Source organism: Barbatula barbatula (assembly GCF_947034865.1).
Source record: "Barbatula barbatula genome assembly, chromosome: 14".
Classification (NCBI taxonomy): Eukaryota; Metazoa; Chordata; class Actinopteri; order Cypriniformes; family Nemacheilidae; genus Barbatula; species Barbatula barbatula.
The window spans coordinates 5,308,304-5,331,763 of NC_136777.1; the positions used below are offsets into that span (position 1 = coordinate 5,308,304).

The 23,460-nt window shown below is 41.9% G+C and overlaps 1 protein-coding gene across 4 annotated transcripts; it reads left to right on the plus strand.

Moving 5' to 3' along the window:
- Nucleotides 1-142: 142 nt before the first annotated feature.
- Nucleotides 143-22,378, plus strand: pcnx1 (pecanex 1). 4 transcript variants are annotated; one of them, XM_079473069.1, is made up of 36 exons: nt 143-516; nt 2,635-2,849; nt 4,383-4,488; nt 5,240-5,273; nt 6,255-6,317; nt 7,372-8,967; nt 11,324-11,456; nt 11,936-12,129; nt 12,255-12,348; nt 12,444-12,501; nt 12,722-12,963; nt 13,042-13,195; nt 13,310-13,342; nt 13,462-13,633; nt 13,864-13,974; nt 14,063-14,154; nt 14,272-14,381; nt 15,082-15,187; nt 15,292-15,384; nt 15,555-15,705; nt 15,790-15,931; nt 16,483-16,660; nt 16,782-16,890; nt 16,992-17,121; nt 17,197-17,255; nt 17,599-17,814; nt 17,890-18,143; nt 18,281-18,511; nt 18,600-18,700; nt 18,795-18,945; nt 19,179-19,409; nt 19,540-19,814; nt 19,891-20,054; nt 20,537-20,988; nt 21,087-21,227; nt 21,301-22,378. In XM_079473069.1, exons 1-36 carry the CDS (start codon nt 364-366, stop codon nt 21,439-21,441), a joined length of 6,885 nt encoding a protein of 2,294 aa, XP_079329195.1. In that variant the 5' UTR covers nt 143-363; the 3' UTR covers nt 21,442-22,378. The 4 variants fall into 4 exon arrangements, with proteins under 4 accessions (XP_079329195.1, XP_079329197.1, XP_079329196.1 ...); XM_079473071.1 differs by having other exon boundaries at nt 12,737-12,963; XM_079473070.1 differs by having other exon boundaries at nt 11,327-11,456.
- Nucleotides 22,379-23,460: the final 1,082 nt, after the last annotated feature.

Sequence of the window (23,460 nt, forward strand, 5' to 3'; positions counted from 1 at the left end):
AAACCTCCTTTCGAAAAATGTTGATTCACAAATGAAAACACGTGGTCAGTTTATTTAATCATTATTTGGAAGGAAAAAACGTTGTTATGAAAAAAATCACAGCTCTTTTAATAGCGTAATGTTTTTGTTCGTCGATGCTCTCTTTTCGCCGCACAACGGCGCTGCAGAACAACGCGTTTCTACAGAGTGTGCGACGTTGCTCTCTGCTCGAGACATACGCGAGTAGCGGAGGCGCGCAGGGCACGACGGGACGGGAAGCGCAGCGCTGGAGGACCGCAGAGAAGAAGATGGCTACGACGGGGCTCGAAGGGCCAGCGCCGTGTGTCGTACTCCGTGACGGCTAGACAGGGGACGGGGGTAAAAATGGGGTCTCAGACCCTGCAAATCCTGAGGCAGGGCGTGTGGGCTTCGGTGACGGGCGGATGGTACTACGACCCGCACCAGAACACCTTTGTGAACGCGCTTCACCTTTACCTGTGGCTGCTGCTCCTCTGCCTCCCGTTCACGCTCTACATGGTGAGAGATTCAGCCGTCCGTTTTCCGTTATGTTCGTGCCTCCACCCTTAGCCCTCCGGGTCTGCATCCGTGTCCTCTCCATCTCTCTCTTTCCTCACTATCCCCTTTTTAATGCCTCCTCATCGCTCCCCCTTCTACTCGTCTTTGTATGTACCTTTCCATCTATCTGTCTATTATCTTCTCATTTATCATCCTGATAAAAACAATTGAAACCGTCATGAAAATTCTACACGAATTTTATTAGTTTTTAATAGAAACTATAATCCCTTCTGTGTCTCTACTGGTATTTGTTGTGTTCTTTTGGTGGGATGTTATCTGGCGGATGGGAACCAATACAACACCATTAAACCCTACTGGAATAAGGCCCAAAACACACTACATTATTAAATTTCGTAATGGTTTTATGATAAACAGCTGATTCACAATGATATTTGTTATGGAAATTGTCTTTCAGGAGAATCTTATCTCTTCTTATCTATCTACATCATTTATCATTATATATCTTATCCATGCACTACTTTTTGTAATCTGTAGACATGACAGCTTGGTCAGATCACTTCTGCCTGTATGTTTTTGTTTATGCTTTGATTGGGGTTTGGTTTTGCATCATCATGTTTTGCGTCCGATGTGGCTGTTGTGCTTTCCTTGACCATCCATTAATGGGTCTAGTGGTTTCTGATCCTTTTACTTGAAACTCACCAGAATAAAATTTATTTTGGTTATTTAAGTCCAAACCTTTAAATATTCAGCATCTTTTCCATCCGTATTCTAGCAACATTGTGAAAAGGTCCTGTTTGCGATCTATGTTAAAAAGAAATAATAGTCACCATAATAATTATATGAAGTCCTCCTATAAGGGTGTCAGGGCAGGTCTGTGTGCTAGATGTTTTATACAGATTGAGAACTGGTGACATTATCAGGTTTGCATTTTAAAGAGATAGTTGAAAATTCCCAAAAATGAAAATGATGTCATCATTTACTCACCCTCAGGTTGTTCTAAACCTGTATACATTTCTTTGTTCTGCTGAACACAAAGGAATAAATTTGGAAGGCTGTCCGTAACCAAACAGATGTCATTCCCTATTTAATGCCATAGTAGGGAAAATAAAAACTATGGCAGTAAATAGCGGATTATACTTGTTTGGTTCTTTCAAATATCTTCCTTTGTGTTTAGCAATACAAATTTACAGGTTTAGAACAGCCTGAGGGTGAGTAAAGGATGGCAGAATTAAAATTTTTTGGGTGAGCTTTCCCCTTAATGTATGACTGCGATCCATATTTAACTTCCCGCACACATCCATTCACCCATCAAGGTATTATTCAGTTACTGTACTTTTATTGCCTTTCAATCACAGCTAAACACTTTTCACACAGTTCCACAAAAGTGCCATTTTTACAACAAGCGAGCATTTTATGTTCCTCCCAGAGTTTTACAGGTATTTGATGTCAATCAGGGAGATGTGTTTCGGATATGAAGATGTGTGTTGGGGTTGTGTGGTGCTGGGAGACAGATTAGAGACACAGATGCCCGTTCATTGCTAGGCTGTTTATAGCTGCAGCCCTCCGGTTGTGATTGAAATAAGGCTGCCTCTCTTCATAACCCTGTAACTCTGTATCACAGGCTCCTATATTTACATATGATAAATATATAACAGAAGGATGTTGATAGGGTTGAAACATGAGCGTATCACTGCCCCAATGAAACCGATGGGAAAATCTTGTGACCCTTAAAGGGATACTCCTGAATTTCTTTGCAACTGACATTTCTGGGACATCATTGACTACCATAGTAGGAACAATGGTAGTCAAAGGCGCCCTAGAACTGTTGGCTTTCTTAAATTCTTCAAAACAAATCTCATCTAAATCTCATTTTGAGTTCAACAGAAAGGTTTTTCCTACTATGGTAGTCACAGAAATGTCAGTTGCTTACATCTATCCAAATATCTTTATTTGTGTTAATCATAACAAAGAAATACAGGTTTGGAATTTATCACTTAAATGTTTAGGAAAATATAGACTTAGGGGTTAGGATCACACATAGAAGAACCCGAAATCATAAATATTGGTTCATTTAAAAAATCTCATGTTGTTTCTCTTTCTTATTCTCCCTCTCTGTAGGCCTTGCCCCCTACCATGGTAATCGTGGGTATCTACTGTGGCGTGATAGCCGGTATGTTCGGACTGCTGAAGGCAGTGAATTACCGCCTGCACACTGCACTGGATGAAGGTGAGGTGGTAGAGCTGCGTGCCAAAGGAAGTGAGGGGCGGGGTCAGGGGGCGGAGCATCAACGTGAGGGTACCAACACTCGGCAGGAAGACTCAAACGGCCCTGGGTAAGAATAATTTATGTCCATTTATGAATGGATTCTATAAGTATTTAACAATATTAATATTATGAACCGAACATTGAATCGGTACAGGGAAGGCATTGAGTCAGTTCAGGAGTGTTCTGAGTCAGCTCAGAGTTTTTATTTCATCTCCTTAAAAAGTTTTGATTTGAAAACATAGCTGGTGCTCAGTGGTAGACATGTTTCTGAGTGCTAATCTGCTGTCATGCTGAATCTATTTATCACCCACTGAGAGAGAGAAAAAGGGAGGAGGGAAAGGGGTGAGTTCATCAGGAGGACCAGAATACAACTTTAAAGATAGATGAACATAGAGCCAGAAAGGGTCTGCAAACTATCAGAGGTGAAAAAATGGTTGATGGTGCACATTTTCTACAAGAGATAGCATTGCTGACAGAGTCAGAACACACTTACTCAAATCATGAACAAAGCATTTTGGTGACCTTTTACTACATACTACACCCTTTTTTGCGTTAGACCACACAAACATGTTTTTGCACATTTTAATGTGTACGTAAGCGTGAAGAGGGTTTTAAATGGAGAAACCATGACACAAACACATCTGGTGGGACATTTCTTGTTGTCTGTGTCAGTGCGAGGTAAGACGGCACTAATTGGGTAAATGAATGCTATTTCTGCTCACAGGCCTTGAGCTACAGAGCTAGTGTTATCCTTATTCACCCATCAACCTATATGATTCTGCTGAACGGTACCATGGAAACCTTTGATTATTTACCAGTAATGTCATAAAATAAATGACATGTTTTAGATCTCGCCATACATGACAGTTTTAAATACATTAATATTATTTTGAAGGCATAGTTCACCCCAAAAACCTATCATTTAATACATTTTATACAAAACCTGTATGAATTTCTTATGTGGAACACAAAAGAAGATATTTTGAGAGATGTCTCAGTAGTTTTGTGTCCAAACAGTGTACCACCATTCTTTTTTGTTCTTCAGAAGAAAGTCAAACAGGTCTGGAATGACATAACTAGAAAATTACATTTTTTTTTTGGTGAAAGATCCCTTTAAATCTTTAAAATTGAATAAATTATTCCCAGGGGTCTACATTCGCTCTGGGGCTCAGCTCACAAACCGTGGCAGACCCGGCTCGGTTCATGAATATTAATTTTGTGATATGATGGTGACCCTAAATGATTTGCTGAAAGGTAGCTGTGGGTTGGTGAGTTTTTGTATGTATGTGGGATTATAATTTCTCACATATTGGTGTTATGCGTTGGCCACAATTATTTTTCCTACTATGTCAAAATAATCCCCTTTAAAATGTAATGCTTATCTATCAATATTAGTCATTCTTAAAATTTATATCTGCTTAGTGACCGGCAGATATCAGACACTAGATATCATCTCCTTTATGCAGGCGCCCGGTCTGCTGCGGGTTTGATCTTAAATGACATCATTAACGTCCCGAAGCCCTCAGGGACTGTTCCTCTGTTAGTGTGTTGCTAGGTAACAAACCTTACTCTCTCTTTCTGTGTGTGTGTGTGTCTGCAGGGATCCGGGAGGTGGAATAGAGATGTCTGATTTTCCACGAGAGGAGACGCCACCGGTCGACTGTAGTTCACGAAACTCATATGTAGGGATGGACTCCAGCCATCAGGTCTGTTTCATGTAGCTCAACTGCTCGAGCATTGCTTTGCATTGCAAAGGTCATGGGTTACTGATAAAAGTGTGTAGTCCCATAATTGTGTAAAGTCTGCAATCCCATGAACTCTTGTCTTATTTTTTCCTGATATCTGAACTAAGTTGTTTTGTTGGTCTGTCTGTCTTTAAAGGGACAGTTCACCCAAAAAAACTAACTCTGTCATTTACTCACCCTCGAGTTTTTCCAAATCTGTATAAATGTGTTTGTTCTGACGGACAAAAAATATTTGAAAGAATGCTTGTAACCAAACAGTTCTTGGGCACCAATGAAAATTGTTAAAAGCGCCATATAAATAAAGTTGACTTAACTTGACCATATAGTCAATAACAACTTGAGGGTGAATAAAATGAAGACAGACTTTTCATTTTTGGGCGAACTGTTCCTTTGAAGACAGCACTGCAGTAAATGCAGCTGATATTATAAATGGTGAAATCTCAAGGGTGTTCTGGAATAAAACTGCTTGTCCCATACTGTGTATGTGTGTTCGATCAGAAGCCGTTGGTTTAATTAAAGTCATAAACCAGAAACTCTGACTGTAAACAAGCTCTAATTGCTTCAGTTGTGTCATGTGACTTAAATTAGTTACTGTGTGTGTGCCAAATTAGTAACAGTGACTGGAAGTCACAAACATCATGTAAGTGACTCACTGTAGCTTGTTTCATTGATTGCTCTCTTGCTCTCTCTGTCTCTCTCTCTCTCTTTACAGATAACATCCCACGGTGGCCCAGTCACAACAAAACGTGAGGCTTTAATTTTTTGGCTGTTTGTTTCTGCCTTATATATTTAGTTTTTGATCTTTCCTTTTGTTCAATTAACATACTTACAAAAATGACCACATGGTACCATAAAAGTATATTTGACCTCATGCAAGTGCAAAGGGTATTTGAGATCATGTTCGGGTGAACTATTTCTTCAGTCCAGTAATGTATTTATGAATTTGTTAAAATCTAGCGTGTAAAAACAAGTTTCCAAATGTCTCTCATCTGCTGCAGTGCGTGTTTGTCCACCTTTGTTTGTGTTTAGTAAAAGTTGAAGCTTAATATTCATAACATTTTTAGAGACATTATTTAACTTTAAAGAATGCAGAATTCAAACATTTTCAACAGTGAGATTTTGGACTGTCTTATCATCTTTTTTATGCATATGAACTCCTGTAAACTAGCAGAACTGAAGTTTACGTAAGCAGCACTGCAGTGTAACTGCAGCACCATATGCACATAAAATCTTCACACTGACCGTGCTTCTGCCGCATAACAGAATCACAGCTCTATACAGAAAGTAAAGAGACTTTTGCATCAGGTCTTCTATGTTAAACTATAGGTTTGTAGTTTGCACCATTATGTGTAGCAAAAGACTGTGTCTGTAAATTGGTCTCGAGGGAATTTTTAAAGGTTTTCTGCTGAGTTCAGCAAAGTAGCTGGTCTTCTTCACTACCGCACTGCACACGTGGACAGTGTAAATACCGTAACCTGTTAATATGAGCACATCTTACAGAGCTATGAGAGACAGGCCTGACATTCAGCAGAGAAAATACAGATTGTTCCCTAGAAGTTTTATGACTTTATAAGTTGTTACAAACTGAAAGGACACATAAGTGTGAGACAGGTGTATTGGGGCTATAAATAGAGGTGTTTAAAATCAGAGATGAGTTTTTCAGCAGACATAGATGATGTGTCAGAAAGTCAATGAATAAGTAATACAACTTTTGTGTCTCTTTGCAGGAATTGGAAAGATTCCTGATGACATCAGCTTGAGTTTGGCTCCAAGTTGCAGTCATGACCAAGGTGAATCTTAAATAATGATGTATAGCATAATGTAATACAAATTAGCCTGCAGAAACTGTACACAAAGTTGAATATTGATCTAGTTAAAAAAATAAGTTCACCATATGTGACATCTGCATTTTTACTGTAAACTGGTTCACAATGAGCTAAAGGGGCATTATATGAGTTTCTCAGAGTCACAGACACAGATATTTTTGTCCTGAGCAGAAGTGAGACTCAGCTGTTCAGATTATTTTCTGTGGTTTTGTTTTACTGGAAACTACAAAACCTCCAATTTGGTCTCTCCAAACCAAAAGGTCTAGTATAAAGGCTTTTTGTGAGCGATGAGGTGGTCATTAGTTAAAAAAGTACAGAGAAAGGTTATGTCAGCACTGCATTTTAGCTCAGACTTTTTAAAGCACATAAGTAATGACCTCCTGGACAGTGTGGTTTTTGTGAAAGTTGGTTAGTGTGCACAATGTAGATCAAATTGAGTTTAGCAGATGACTGCATCAGCTTTTAATACTTCATCAGTGTTTATTTGCTTAAAAGTGATTTCTTTCTCTTATTATTGTGGTGACTGGTGTGTCTTAGACTCAAATGCCTGCAATCTATCCCAAAGAAAGGTTTTGAGTGTTAAAGTGATAGTTCACCCAAAAATAAAAATTCTTTCATCATTTACACACCCTCTTTTGTCTATTCAAGTCTATACAATTATGTATGACTTTCTCTCTTTCACAGAACACAAAAGAAGATATTTTAAAGAATGTTGTTAACTGACCCCCATTCACTTGCATTGGTTTTGTGCCCAGACAATAGAAGTGCATGGGGTCCAGTGCTGTTCATTTACCAACTTGCTTCAAAATATCTACTTTTGTGTTCTTCAAAATAAAGGAAGTAATAAAGTTTGGAAATGTTAAGAGGGTGACACAGTAAATTATGACAGAATTGTCATTTTTGGTTGAATTATCAGTTTAACATGCATTTTCCCAGTTGAATGTGAATAAGCACCTTTAAATAAGCCATTTGTAAGCTTGTTTATTTTTCTTAACAATGTTATTTAATCCTTCTTTAGATTTGATGTCGGACCCAAAGATGTTCTGCCTCATATCCAACGACTCTTTCGCCTCCATGCAGCCATCAACCTCACTGGCTCAAGACCTCTATGGCTCCACCCCCCACCCGTTCAGCCAATCTCTATCCTCATGCGATACAGAAATCACTGCCCATCTTTCCACCCACTCACAATCCTTCCGCAAAGAGTCATCTCGCCCACGCGGATTGCCTCGCACCTCAAGCTCTGCTGGGTCTGCTTTTCCAGATCCTTCGATGCCTGAGTTCAGCCTGTATCCTCCACCACGCAGGGGAGGACTGGATCCTGTGTGCGAAATGGAGGCCTCCAAGTCACAGAGGGTGACGGAGAGCTCCGAGCAGCCAGACTCTGGAACTCCTAGCACGTCAGGAACGGTATGTCACAGGTCATCTCAGAAAGAGTGCTGCAGGATATCACGGTCTGTCTCCCGGGAGGCGGGGGAAGAGGAGTGTCCTGGGGAAGGGGGATCTGGTCTATACCAATCAGGGGCTGTTCAGGGGAGTCGGGCAAGAAAAGGTGGACGGAGTGCTGAAAGTTTGCGAAGTTTAAGCACACGCAGTAGCGGCTCCACCGAGAGCTACTGTAGCGGAACGGATAGGGATACTAACAGCACCCTGAGCAGCCTACACAGTGAGCAGACCAGCTCAACACATGTGGAAAGCCTGCTGTCGCTGTCTGGTGACGAGAAAGGGATGCCAGGACACTGTGATCCACGGAACTCTAGTGTGGCCTCAGGGGAGGCTAATAAAAATCCCCATGCCAATGAACTTGCCACTAAACTGCCCTCCATTGATGTCCCCAACTCCTCAAATTCAGAAGGCCAGAAGGAGGAGGGGACTCAGGAGGTGGGGTCAAGGACTAGCGCAGATGTCTCTGCTGTCATCACCCACCAGCACAAAGAGGCGGAGCCAGACAAAGTGCGACCCAAAACGGGCAATCTTATTCACAGGGCTGCCTCTTCATCCGGCGCAAGCCGCAGCGGTCGTCGACGGAACGGTAAGCAGCGAGCAAGCAGTTTTGACGCCAGCAGGCACCGGGAATACATTTGCGGGCGTGGCCTGACAAAGCCTCGCTCGGCGGTGTTCGTGAAAGGAGAAGACGACTCCAGCGACCAGAGTGAACTTAGTTGTGCCTCCAGCCTGCACTCCACCCACCAGCTCAGCACAGACTCCTCATCCAGCACACCCCACTCCTGCCCCTCTCCCGAGAATCGGCGTGCTGCCCTGCGGGCCAAAATGCACAGTCAGAAGGATAAGGAAAAAGAAAGAGAGAAGGGAAAACGCAGAGCTTCACGTCGCACTCCTAGTACGGGCAGCGCTAGAACTCACGCCCGGGTTTTGAGCCTGGACAGCAGCACGACGGCTTGCCTTAATGACTCCCATCTTTTGGGGGCACCAGCAAGTTCCAGACCCCTTACGACCTCCAAGTCTGACTTGGAGGCAAAAGAGGGCGAGGTGTTGGATGCAGCGTCACTACTGGGAAGAGCTTCTCAACTTGAGTCAGTGACCCGGTCCAGGAACAGCCTGCCTTGTCCTATAACCCTGAGTCACACACAAGACCCAGCGACAGGATCACGTGGTAAGCACGCGTGCGCACACACACACACACACCGCACAACTTTGACTGTATTGAGTGCTTGTACATGCACTTATTCATTAAAGCCTGTGAGGTCAAGTACTGATGTCATGGTGAATCATTCGAAGGGTGAGACATTTAGGTTCACCAGTTTGTGTATTTATTACAGTGTTCGTTCTTGGGTGAACTAATCCTTTAAGTTGTTGGACAGAAGATGTTATGTAGCCATCACTTAACAAGTTTGTTGCTTGGAGGCATGAAGTTAATGCAACATTTGGCCGATGTAGCTGTGACCCACAAACCCCTGCAGAATTAATGAAATGTTGCACTGACAGCCTGCTGATTCTACATCAGAGAGATCTGCAGGGTTAATGGACTCATCGGCTCCGTAGAGAGACGTTGTAGTGTGTGTTTTTGTAGCTCATTTGGTAGTGCATTGCATTTGAAATGCAAATGTTGTGGGTTTGTCCCCACAGCACACATTGTGGTATGACAGACTTAAGGTATACGGATAAAATATTTGGATAAAATTGTCCAACTAATTAATGTGTATCTTTGTGTTCCACTAAGAATGAAAATTCTGTCTTTATTTACTCATCCTCATGTTGTTCCAAACCTGCATACATTTCTTTGTTCTGATGAACACAGAGAAAGATATCTGGAAAAATACTTGTAATCAAACAGTTCTTGGCCACCATTAGTTTATAAATGTCTTTGTTCTGTTAAACACAAAGAAGATATTATGAAGAATATAGGAAAGCAAACCATTCTGTAGCACTTTTGATTTCTATTGTAATTTGTCCTACTATGGTAGTCAATTGTGGCCAAGAACTGTCTGGTTACAAGCATTCATCCAAATATCTTTCTCTGTGCTCAACCAAACAAAGACATTTTAACAGATTGAAACAACATGAGGGTGAGTAAATTATGACAGCTTTACGCCACCTTAAAGGGACAGTTCTGACTCAAAACGAGTCGTTGTTTTGGCAGAAATTGTCTTACTAACCAACTGTTTTTGCTGAGTGCTCACCTCCTCCGTCACCATCAGATTATAAATGAAAGTGACTGACCAAACAATGTTCATATTGCACATTTTGCTGGCAAATCAATGTAATGTAAGATTAGGTGAAATACAGAACTACTGCACAAACATGCACAAACTAGGTATTTCTTGAAATTAAAAATCTAAAGTAGACAAATGTTTTTGTTTTCCATGGAAAATGAACAAATTCAAATTGTTGAAGATACATAAGCTCCTGAATCTGTAAGTGTTTAGAATTTGGATTTTGGACTCCAGCTGTTTGCTTTGACACTATTGGTTAATAATTAGTCCGTTCTCCCTCTTTCACTGTGTTTTTCTGTCTGGTAGCACAAAAGTGTGAGATTCATTGGGGCATATTTGTATGTCTGCTTGTTTAGAGGGTTTGAAATGAAAGCTTTTAGTAATGTGTGCTTTTCTTTTGTGAAAAGAACAGCAGCACTAGTGTTTGGTCACGATTTTGATGTCCTATTACTCACAAAATAGCTGAATCCCAAAAAAACCTTTGGTGCAGTGTCACTGTGTTTTATCTTTGTTAATTCTTGTAAGAAAGTTTTACTTCAGCGACGAATCATCAGTTCAGACACATCAAGGACAAAGTTCACACGTGTCAGTCCAGTGCGCAATTGCTTTTTGCCTCTATGATCCCACAATTCATATGAAAAATTATGTGGAAGGAACCTGAAATAATAAAAGTTATTGTTAAGCACTTCCTGTTTAAAAGAGCTCCGAACAAAAAGATTGTAAAGACTACAGCAGGAATGTAGGAATATGGCATACTCCTTTTAACATGTTTAGCCAATAACATGGTTTTGTCAGCGATAATTTGAGAAATGTTTTACTTGCATAATTAACGCAATGCTCTTACCACTCTTACGGAGTTACAGGAAAGCTGTACCAGACCCAACCTGAGGTTGTATTTATTTTTTAAAGTGCGGAAATTTCGGATGCAAAATGCGGACTCAAAATGCAATGGTCTTTAACCTGACAAATTCCACTGCTTCCTAAGCCGCCCTAAAGCGGCTACTACCACATTTAAAGTTCTGTGTTCGGGTCGGTTCAAACAGCCCAGCCTGCAGAGGAGTTTCCGTTTCGGTTCCATCAGCTTAGTAAACATATTCAGGTGTATTGCGCTGCCCACTGGGAACCTTATACAGCTTATATATACGATACTAGTAATAGACAATTGCGCTTATCAATGACATGGGGGAACCCATGAGCAAATGTTCCAAAGTGTTGTTTTAATTTGTATGAGCATCTCTTGACATTCTTACAAGCTGAAGTGCTTTGTAATGGATCACTGCCTCTCTCTACTCACAGCAGCTCCAGTAAATGATGACACTGTCACTTTCCGTCGCGAGAGAAGTACGTTCCGTCGACAAGCTGTGCGAAGACGGCACAACGCAGGGAGTAACTCCACTCCCCCTGCCTCTCTCATCGGATCTCCGCTCAGGTACGGCTCACCTGGAGAATCGCTTTCAGAATCACACTTTTGAGTGTCCTTGCAAACAGCTTACATTTCTTATTATTTATTGAAATCATGTGGAATGTTGTATACTGTACTATCTAGTGGGATTTTTATATTTGATACAAGCTCAAATAAAATGTGTTTTTTTATTTAGGTTTTTGTTGAGATGTATTTAGTCTAATTTCAGAGGTCTTTCCATAATATAGTTAAGTAAATAAATTAGATTTTTTAGTTTGTGTTCATGCAGAAATAATGAAAGCAATTTCGAAGTCTCTCTTGCTTTTTCTCTTGGCAGTGAAATCTGAACACTCGCCCTGTTCTATTCCCGGTCAGCACCCCTCTCATTTTACACTTCCTGTCCATCTTTCATAACGCCTTCAGGAGTCCCCCACCTCCTCCTTTCTCTCTAAAATGTGACCTTGAAAAATCTCATTCTATTTTTGTCTGTCATGTTTTGTCTCCAGTCTGCAGGAGGCTCTGAGTCAGGTATCTCAAGCCTCAGGGTCACAGGTCAGAGGTCAGCCGTCCCGCACGCCGTCTCAGGTGACGGTATTGAGCACTAGCACCTCCCTGCTGGTCAGGAATGGAAGTGCGCAGCTGGACGGCTGTCCAGATAAGGCCTCCACTGTGGGTGTGGCCAGCCTACAGGATGATTTTGGTATGCACACCATCGAGTCGTCTGAAGATGTCTGTTATAGTTACGTGCAGTTTGTCTCACCTGTGTATCACACCTGCATGATGTTTTTTGTGTGACCTCTGACCTCGTGTGTTTGTGTAACTTAGGGAAGCTGACCCCACCTCTTTATGAGGAAGGAGGATGTAACATGTCCCTGGTGAACTTTGAACCCGCAACCAGACGAGCATCCAACAACCTCTGGTGAGTTATAATACATACACAGCCAAAACCTAGAATCCTTGCTGATTTTCCAGATTCATTCTAGAACACAATGGAATGTCTCTCTCTCTCTGCAGGGAGACAGACTCCCACCTCTCCAGTTCTACCTCAGTTCGTTTTTACCCCCATGACCTGGTGAGTGCTAGAGAATTCACACACACACAGTTCTTTATGCACACACTCTCTGACTTCACTGGTCTGTATTATATTGAGATACAGTTCTCCCACACATTGTGTGCGGTGTCATCATACTGTACAAGAATATGTATTGTACTCAATGGAGCTTGTGTTTGGACCGTATCACAGCTGAGACAATAAGCCCAGTGTATGTGTGTGTAAACTCACTCCATCTTAGTTCTCATTTCCTCAGATGCGACTAAATCGGCTGCTCTCCATGGACCCAGAGCTGTTGGAACAGCACGATGTCGATGGCAGTCCTGACCTGCAGGAGGCTCCGCACTGCACGCAGGACTCCGCGCACAATCACTCGCACACGCACGCACTCAAAACCAAGCAGTACTACCGATTCTGGCTCTTGCCGCACCTCTGGGTTGGGCTGCACTTTGATAGACTCACACTACTGGCCCTCTTTGATAGGTACACACACACCTATACACAGTATGTGGGTTAGACAGTATGAGCGCATAGCCTGATGAATTTGTGTGTGTTTGTCAGGAACCGGGAGGTTCTAGAGAACGTGCTCTCCGTGGTTCTGGCGGTTCTTGTGGCCTTTTTGGGTTCAGTGATGCTAGTCAATGGGTTCTTCACTGACATTTGGGTCTTTCAGTTTTGCCTCGTGATTGCCAGCTGCCAGTACTCATTACTGAAGGTAAGTTTGTTCGTTCATTTAGGTGACACGCAAAGCATCAGACGCAGGGGAAATCACACACTTTAATGTTGTCATTTCATAATTGATGAAAATATCTTTATCATCTTTACTCAGAGCGTCCAACCTGATTCTTCCTCCCCCCGACATGTGAGTAACAAACGCACAATAACACTCCAAATAACGTAATACACAATCCATTATGATAAGCCTAAAAACATTATATGGAAATATTGCAAAAAGAGACATGATCTCATGTGTGTGTGTAGGGTCATAACCGTATCATCGCCTACAGCAGGCCGGTGTATTTCTGTCTCTGCTGTGGGCTGATCTGGCTGTTGCATTATGGGAGTGTAAACAGCAGCACTAGTTCAGTGTCTCTGTATGGAGTCTCTCTCACCAGCTCCGTCCTGCTGTCCCAGGCACGAGATCTACTTATCGGTAAGCACTGACGCACAAGAGGCCGTAAATGCCCAGAAGATGAATATAGAGCAGTTCATGTTTGCTCTTTTTTTGAAATATGCATGCAGTAAGGTTTATCTCAGCATTCCTGCGAATGTGAAAAGCGTGCCAGAGCTGAGAAGGATAAAATAATGCTGATGTGACAAGTCTAAACTACTCCAGCATTACAAACTCTCTCTCTCTCTGTCTCTCTCTCTCTCTTTCTGTAGTTTTCACCCTGTGCTTCCCCATCATCTTCTTCATTGGGCTGCTCCCTCAGATTAACACTTTCGTCATGTACCTACTTGAGCAACTTGACATGCATGTCTTCGGAGGCAACGGTAAAACTTGTGTGTTTGTAGTATAATGAATTGTATAATGAAGATGTAAATGCAAAATTGTCCTTGTAACGTCTGTGCTCATTCACAGCATGCACCAGTCTGCTCTCGGCTCTCTATAGCGTCCTGCGCAGCATCGTCACTGTAGCGATGCTCTACGGGTTTTGCTACGGAGCCTTGAAGGTGATTCTTCATTGTTTTTTAATTCTCCCCGGATGTCAGTTTGCCTCAACGCAGTTCGATTTTCTGTGTAAAGTACATTCTGAGCACATTCACACTGAACATTGTGTGGGTTTTCAGGACTCGTGGGATCCTCAGCACATTCCTGTACTTTTCTCAGTGTTTTGTGGGCTGTTGGTTGCCATTTCGTACCATCTCAGTCGCCAGAGCAGCGACCCCTCCGTGCTTATGTAAGTCCTGTGGGTGGATTTGTTTTTTTGACCAATGATGCTGGTATTTTTCTTGCTGTCAGTGTTTTGCGTTGAGCTGTTCGAGTATTTGTATCTTCTCGTAGGTGTGTCTTTGGATAGTTCCTGTTTTGGATATTTAAGTTGCCTAGTTTACATATCAGGGGCTATCTCTTCTAACAAAAGCATTACATTTAATATTTCTACTTTGAAAATAAAGGAACAATATGGAGATTTTAACGGCGTTCAAGCAGTGAGGTTGCAAATTGCAATCCACGGTTTACCCCACCCCTCCCTTTCGAAGCACTACGGCAACTGACACAGGACAAACATGTTGTCACGTTTTCGCTTCTTTGCGGAATAAGAAAACGTATTTACGATACGTGCTCTGTAAAGCAGTTTGTCCGTTCAGGGCTATTGTAGAAAAAACATAGCGAACTCCTTGCAAGGGGAACGCAATGTATGTAGACAGACAAAGTTAATTCAAATGTAAGAAAAACTAAACGCTTCATAAGTAAGGTCTTTAATAAACCTCTGAAGACATAGTTATATTATATAGCATTTCTGTCAGTAGATCCTCCAAAAATGACACATTGGACATTTAAACCAACAACGTCCTTCAGCATTGACTGTACACATAGCACAGACTCTGATGTGTGACTTCTTTGTGAGATTTAATGTTTGTGTTGTTCTGTGTGTGTAGCTCTTTAGTGCAGTCAAAGGTCTTCCCCAACATTAAAGAGAAAAATCCAGAAGATCCCCTGGCTGAGGTGCAGGATCCTTTACCTGAGAAACTACGTAATTCTGTGGTAAGCAACCCATTAACTTTTTTACAAAACTAGTTAGCGCTCATTTGCGCACACTTTTGTCCCAAATGATACATCCGTGTTGATCTGTTCCTATCTGGCTATAGAACGAGAGACTGCAATCAGATGTGATTGTGTGTGTCGTCATCGCTGTTCTGTATTTCGCAATTCATGTGAGCACCGTCTTCATCGCCTTACAGGTAAAACATTACGATCAAACGACAGGTAATCACACCTATTTTAAACAGCATGAATAGCTCTGATATCAAATGCTTTGGACTCAACTAGATTGAATTAACACTTGAAAAGAAGGCGTATGAAAATATGTTCACTTCTCACTCTCCACCTCTCTCTCTCTCTTCTCTCTTAGCCGTTTTTGAGCTATGTTCTATATGGTCTAGTGGGGGCAGTAGGCCTGTTAACTCATTACCTGTTGCCTCAGATGAGAAAGCAGTTACCCTGGTACTGTTTCTCGCACCCGCTGCTCAAAACCAGGGAGTACTATCAGTTTGAAATCCGGGGTGAGTACAAACGGAAAGTCAAACACTGGATCTGTTGGGATACAGTCAGCAGTAACTGTACTGAAGTGTGTATTTTGCGTGCAGGTGCCGCCCATGTCATGTGGTTTGAGCGCACTCACGTGTGGCTGGTGTTTGTGGAGAAGAACATCCTGTATCCTCTCGTTGTGCTCAATGAACTGAGCAGCAGTGCGCAAGAGCTCGCCAGCCCCAGGAAACTCAACACAGAGTCAGTATTACCTCCTCCAGCACCTTTCATTTCTGTTAAAGCTGCAATCTGTAACTTTCAGAAAATAAACAAAAATAGCAAGTGCATCAAAAAAATGCTACACTGTAATTGTGGTGAGCAGGGCGGGGTTCGAGGCCGGTCAAGTGAGTAATAACAAGCATCAGCCGTGCGTGCAGCGGTCTCGCATCTCTCACTCGCTCCAGAAGCATAGGAGAGGAGCGATAACAGGGAAGTGGGAGAGAGGACCAGGCCTGGAGTTTATGTTGTGTTTTGTTATGTTTGTATGGCCGGCAGTCGAACGTGAGGTCAAACTTTTAATTAAATAATTAAGTCCACCTAAAGTCCGGCCTTGCGCCTTTCCCACCCTGCTCACCACAGTAATTTACTGCAGATTTTTATGCAGCATCACTGTTTTACACAGAGTGCAACGACATGTTTACTGTCTGTATGGTACCTGAACATCTGTCTGTCTTGGGCTTCCTGAATTATCATAAACAACTTTGCATAATACAAGCAATCTTTCAATTTCCATCTCTCTCTATTTTTCTCAGGTTTGGCGCTCTAATGATAACTATTGCTGGGCTGAAACTGCTTCGTTCTTCCTACAGCAGTTCAACATATCAGTACGTCACTGTCCTCTTTACTGTCCTGTTCTTCACCTTTGATTACCAGCAGTTTTCTGAGACGTTGCTGCTTGACCTCTTCGTCATGTCTATCGTCTTCAGCAAGGTAAGTCAAAAAAGTATTTTAGCCACAACTTCAAAACATTTTGTTTATGTAAGATGAATTATTATATTATACAATTTATTGATAAATAATATTTGATTGGTGTGATTCTCGTGTTTTGCAGTTATGGGAGCTCTTTTATAAGCTGAAGTTTGTTTATACGTACATTGCTCCGTGGCAGATCACATGGGGCTCTGCCTTCCACGCCTTCGCCCAACCGTTTGCCGTGCCACGTATCCTTAACGCACTATGTTTTTGCCTTGATGTGTTGTACAGCTGTACGAGCGTGTGTTATTGTTTTTTGTAGTTTTTTTCTTAACTCCATATATTTCAGATTCGGCCATGTTGTTCGTTCAGGCCATCGTTTCTGCCGTGTTCTCCACTCCATTGAACCCGTTCCTCGGCAGTGCCATTTTCATCAGTTCATATGTTAGACCTGTGCGTTTCTGGGAGAGAGAATACAAGTAAGATACTCCACCTTTTATGTCTTGTTTTCTTTATTGTCTTAGTTTTCAAGTATCTGATTTTGTTTGTTTTAGTACTAAGCGTGTGGATCATTCCAACACCAGACTGGCCTCTCAGCTTGACAGAAACCCAGGTACAGCCAGATTCATTATAAATAAACTACATTAACGGGTCTTTTTGTATTGTTAACTTGAATTTAGTTTATTGTTAGTTAAAATGTCCATCGGTTGACAATTAAAAAAATGCAGTACGTTTAGTAATACATTGATTGATCGTAAATAGATCATTGTTTCAATTCAATCAGTTCAAAGTTTTAATTTGTATTTATTACAAATTTAGTACACTTATAGCTTCAGTTTACTTTTAAAAATATTTTTTTAAACTAATTTTATTCCATAGATTTGTTCTAGGGGTTTTGTTTGCTCATGGATGTCTAGTTTTTAAACATGTCCCCTCTCATGTCATCATCTCTGCAGGTTCAGATGATAATAACCTGAACTCAATCTTCTACGAGCACCTGACGCGTTCCCTGCAGCATTCTCTGTGTGGTGATCTTCAGCTGGGCCGCTGGGGAAACTACAGCACTGGAGATTGCTTCATCCTGGCCTCTGATTACCTCAACGCTCTTGTTCACCTCGTCGAGATCGGCAACGGACTCATCACCTTCCAGCTTCGTGGACTTGAGTTCAGGGGTGAGTCTAGTTTATTGGAAAATAAGTGAGTTCCTTTTTTCTTTCTTACTCAGTTTCTCTTTCTTTCTCTGTCAGGGACGTACTGTCAGCAGAGAGAAGTAGAGGCCATAACGGAAGGAGTTGAAGAAGATGAAAGCTGCTGTTGTTGTGAACCTGGTCATCTGCCCCACCTGCTTTCATTTAACGCTGCCTTCGGCCAGCGCTGGCTGGCATGGGAAGTTCTAGTCACTAAATACGCCCTGGAAGGCTACAGCATCACCGATAACAGCGCAGCGTCTATGCTGCAGGTGTTTGATCTGCGTAGAATCCTCACCACGTACTACGTCAAGGTCAGCATACAGCTCTTCTATCTTGTACCAAAGCTAAATGGCTTTAAGATTGAGACTAGAGGTGGTCAAATCTGAATAATTTTTTTATATTGCTGTTCAACTAATCTGCATGTGTCTATATTTATATTTGTCGGTAGGGCATCATTTACTACGTCATTGCGTCTCCTAAACTGGAGGAGTGGCTGGCGAATGAAGTCCTTCTCGAAGGTCTGAAGAGCTGCGGAGAGCGCAACTATGTGGACCTGGATCCGACCTTTAACCCCAACATTGATGAGGACTATGACCACAGATTGGCCGGAATCTCTAGAGACAGTTTCTGCTCAGTCTACCTCAGCTGGATTCAGTACTGTAACTCACGTAGAGAGAAGGTAAACACACACACATCGTGACAAACTCGTGTCTCTGGATAGAATAAGAATGCCAGATGTAAACAGTCTTGTCACCTCTCTTTCTCAGCCACTGGACAGTGAAAAAGACTCTAAGTTGGTTCTGCTTTGTTATGGTCTGTGCGTTTTGGGAAGGAGAGCACTAGGAACTGCATCTCACCATATGTCCAGGTGGGGGCGCAAAATCACTTTTCACAGCTAGCATAATGCACTTTACAACTTGGTTTGTGTGTGTGTGTTCTAATGTGTGTTTACGTTGTCCCAGTAATCTGGAGTCATTCCTGTATGGGCTGCATGCCTTGTTTAAGGGAGATTTCCGGATCTCATCCGTAAGAGACGAATGGATCTTTACCGACATGGAACTGCTGAGGAAGGTGGTCGTGCCTGGAATACGCATGTCACTCAAACTGCACCAGGTGAGAGGTGTACATGTGTGCGTTTGTGTGAGACACAGGGGTATTGATATCATGTATGATGATGGTTTGTCACCGTTGTACTGAATATGTTATAATCATGTGATTTTTGCAGAGAGGTAAAGTCTTTTCTAATGACTTTCTGGAATTTCATTTGGTTCTGATTGGTCAGTCAAAGTATTACTCGCTTATTTACGTTTAATATGTTTTAATGGAAATTATGTTTGTCTTTACAGGATCATTTCACATCACCCGATGAATACGAGGAGTCATCTGTGTTGTTTGAAGCTATCTCGACTCACGAGCAGACACTTGTGATCGCTCACGAGGGCGACCCGGCCTGGCGCAGTGCGGTGCTGTCCAACTCTCCCTCTCTGCTCGCCCTCAGACACGTGCTGGATGAAGGAACTAACGAATATAAGATCATCATGCTTAACAGACGCTACCTCAGCTTCAGGGTCATAAAGGTGAGGGAGGGAAGTGAGGGAGAGAAACAGAATGGAAGAGGTTAAAGAGAGAGAGTCGCTAGGTTTTATGCATTGGAAAATACCATTTATATATTTATATTATGTAAATTGTTGTTTTGTGTGTTCTCAGGTGAATAAGGAGTGTGTGCGTGGCTTGTGGGCAGGCCAGCAGCAGGAATTGGTGTTTTTGCGGAACAGAAACCCGGAACGTGGAAGCATTCAGAACGCCAAGCAAGCGCTACGCAACATGATCAACTCTTCCTGCGACCAGCCAATCGGATACCCCATCTATGTGTCACCCCTGACAACTTCTTACTGTAATACACACCCACAGCTGGGATACGTACTTGGTGGACCAATCAGCATCTGCAACATACGAAACTTCATTGTTAACACTTGGCACAGGTTTGTGTGTGAATATAAGAGAAAAATATTTTTTTAATATTGATATTGTAAAAACAGTGTTGTTCTTTTTATGTAGACTGCGTAAAGGTTGCGGTGCCGGCTGTAACAGTGGTGGGAATGTAGAAGATTGTGATGCAGGAGGACTGTCGTCTGGCAGTGGGAATTCTGGGACAGGAGCTAGTGATTCCCAGCACAGCTCAGCACCTACAGCACTACATGCTTACACACCTCATTCTTTAGGTAAACATGACTCGTACTGGCTTAACACACTATTATTGTTTACCCAGCCAAGGCCTCATTAAAATGTGTTAATATGTGCAACCCAGGATTTTTAACTTTTGTATAATTTGTGACACTTTATTTGCATTATATTTTTGCAAAGCATATGCAAAACCTTTTAGTGCAGAAAAACAAACTTTGAATCTTTTGAATGTTGATATTTTGTTGTATGAACATTGAAAACCTCTTGAATGTTTTTGTTGTTTGTTGCATGATGGACAATTTAAAGCAAGAATCAAAGTTGAAAGGCTATTAGTTCTGCATAGTTTGAAAGCTTTATAACTCCTAAAAACTTCTTAAAGGATGCTAGGGTCTTTCTAGCTGTTTTCTCAGGAGTTATGAGTGGATGTTAGTGATGGGTGTTTATAGTTTTTGTGATTAATGTAGCTGGGGTCATGGCCTGAATAAATTTAAGTAACCTACAATAATCTCTTTCTCTCCAGGTATGAGTCAGAGTTCTCAGTCTGTACAGTCTGGTTTAGTGCGACAGTCACCAGCTCGTGCTTCTGTGGTGAGTCAGTCGTCCTCGTATCGGCACAGCAGCAGCCGTCAGTCTTCACTTCGCACCTCTGTGACGGGTCTGGAGCCCTGCAGACGCTCCTCCAGCAGCCAGCTGTCTCTCCGCACGCTGCCCACCTCCCTCCAACTCCGGCTGGGCACCAATGCTTCTGCTGCCTCCGACCCGCCCGGCCCCTCCAGCTCCCTCTCTGCCCACTCCATCCCTCCCTGCAAAAGACACGCCCACGCACTCGCAGGCCTGCTGGGAAACGAGGCCTTAGGGCTGGGGACAGACCACCATCCTCACCCCCACCATCATCTTCACCACATCCACTATCATCATCACAATCCGTCGCTGTCCTGTCTGAGGAGGGATGACATCTCTTATAGAGTGCAGGTGAGCATCTGGTTGGCTGTTTCTCTTTTGGTGCATCTGGAATTTGTTGTTTGGATTGAATGTTTGTATTTTTTTTACGTGTGTGTCTGTGTGTGTAGATCGTGGATGTCAGTCAGGTGTTGGATGCGATGAATCAGTCAAAGAGGAAGGAGCTTGTGTGGCCGGATGAGAGCATGAGACTGAGAGCCGGACGGAACTTCTGGAGAGAGTGGTGCCCCCTAGAGGGCATGGAGGGTCACGTGAGTGCATCACCTATTCTACCATTTCATATATTGTTTTTCAAAATATCTTATTTTTATATCTCATCTGTAGGTGGTTCATCGTTGGGTGCCTTGCAGCCGTGACCCGGTTAGTCGGTCTCACATAGATAAGACCATCCTGCTGGTACAGGTGGAAGATAAACTGGTTCCTATTGTTGAGACTGGAGTGATTGAACTGGGGGCAGAGGTGTGAGGACACACATGCTTTTAATGTCAGGCCTCTGCACGTGCCGATGGACAACAGTCCACACTCCTTCCCAGCTGCGGATCAGGGCGCAGGAAGCCAGGGAATTGTGCAAAAGGAAAAAATACACACACCCCTGGAAGAAGCACACTTGCTTAAATCCGGACAGAAAGCTGCCTTGCTCTGTGTTTCTCGGATATGCTGCATGAGAGATCAGCTCTTGTAAACTTTTCTCTCTCTCCGTTTCTCCTTTATGAGCAGCAGTGGTCTCCTCGTCTTTAAGTTTCTATGCATCTCATCAGCTGTCTGTAAACACATGCAAACACGCAGGGAACACTGAGACATGCTTGATATACACACAGAGAAAACGTTTTTTATTGCAACTACACTTAAGTTTTATTTTGTATTTTCTGCCAAATTAAGTCGGGGCAGTGTTGCCCTGGAAATGCAGTGAGTCAGACTGTGTTTAATAGCTGCCAAGATAGACGGATGAGAATCGTGAAGATGATCCAATGGGAAGCTGGCGCTTCTCATACAGACCACCTTTATTCCCGTATATTTTGTTAAGGATACATTTCAAAACAAAGAGACAGGTGTTATGAGAAACTTTAACTTGCACTATGATTTGTATTTGTTTGTTTTTGATTTGCAGCTGTGCACTACTCTCTTAGATCACACATTATTTATTCCTATGCGATTTGAATCGCTATGGTTACCGATGCCTTTGGAATGATAAATGCGAAATCATAGACACATTCTATTTCTGCCATTTTTTTCTTGAGGACGGAGGTGGTTTTTACCACATGTAGTTATGTATGAATATATATATATATATATATGTGTGTGTGTGTCTGTAAAAAGATTTGGCTTTGAATATTTATTATTGTATTTACATTTTGTTATATTGTTTTTCATTTACGGGACAAATAAAGATGCATAAATATTTAAAAAAACATTGATTTAGCGTATTATACACCGTATGAGTGCAAGTGCAATGTCATTCTCATAAATCCTAGTTCAAGTGCATTATAATTTAGCTCGTGTTCATGTGATGTGAGGGTGAAGGTTGCTATCTATGATGAGTATAAACTTTTTACAGAACTGAAACTATTTATGCATTGAGCGAAGGAATATAAATAATGAACTTTTTCATTAAATCAACATAAACTTACGTCTCTAGGCAGTCTAATTCTGCTGCTAGGTTTTTGATGGGTGTGTTTAAATGTTTAAAGATTTTTATATAGTTGTGAACAGCAGGAAGTCGTGAATTAGAATAGTTAAGGGACATTTTTTGTGTCAAACATGTATATTAACAGATGTGCACGCCTGCAAAACTACAATTACAGTCAAAGAGAAAACATTTCAATATTAATCTAAAGGAAACAAGTTTAAAGAAACTTTATTTAACTACATTCAAAAGAACACTATGTTGTGATGCTCACACAAACTTAAAATAAACTCCGAATTAAATCAAATTCCAAACTAAAAGAACTGAAATTAAGAATGTATAGCTACTTCCTCAATGCAATTAAGTATGTGTTCATTACAGTAATGACTGGAGGAAGAAACTCCAAAATCAATGGACCAATTTAACACGACAGGTGTCAGATCTGCTTCTACCTCAAAATGAGACAAAGCACTAAAAACAGCTGCTTGACTTGAAGTCGAGATCTATCATGACGATGCTATTTATCTCATGACTACTATAAAAAACAGTACAACGGGTACTTTCACACCAGCAATAAGAATATGAACATGGAAACTGCGGTCATATGACAATCGGATGACCTGACCACGTGCAGTCAAATATTCTCCAGATCTTTAGAACAGGTGTCGACTGTAAAGCTTCTTTGTGAGAAACTCCAAACAATTTGGAGATTTAAACTGGTTTTAAGTTTTCTAACCAGTTATTAAATCCCCTCAGACCAATGGTATTCCCCCGGAACTTTCCTTTTGGTAAAACGCCAAATTACTGGCAAACAACACAAAAGTAACCCTGAGACTGATTTCATTATCATAAATAATTCG

Bases quoted from the DNA above. Each gene is read 5' to 3' on its own strand.
- pcnx1 (XM_079473069.1), top strand. From the start codon at position 364: ATGGGGTCTCAGACCCTGCAAATCCTGAGGCAGGGCGTGTGGGCTTCG. The intron at 4,489-5,239 runs GTCTGTTTCATG...CTCTCTTTACAG, and splicing joins GGATGGACTCCAGCCATCAG to ATAACATCCCACGGTGGCCC. The intron at 6,318-7,371 runs GTGAATCTTAAA...ATCCTTCTTTAG, and splicing joins AAGTTGCAGTCATGACCAAG to ATTTGATGTCGGACCCAAAG.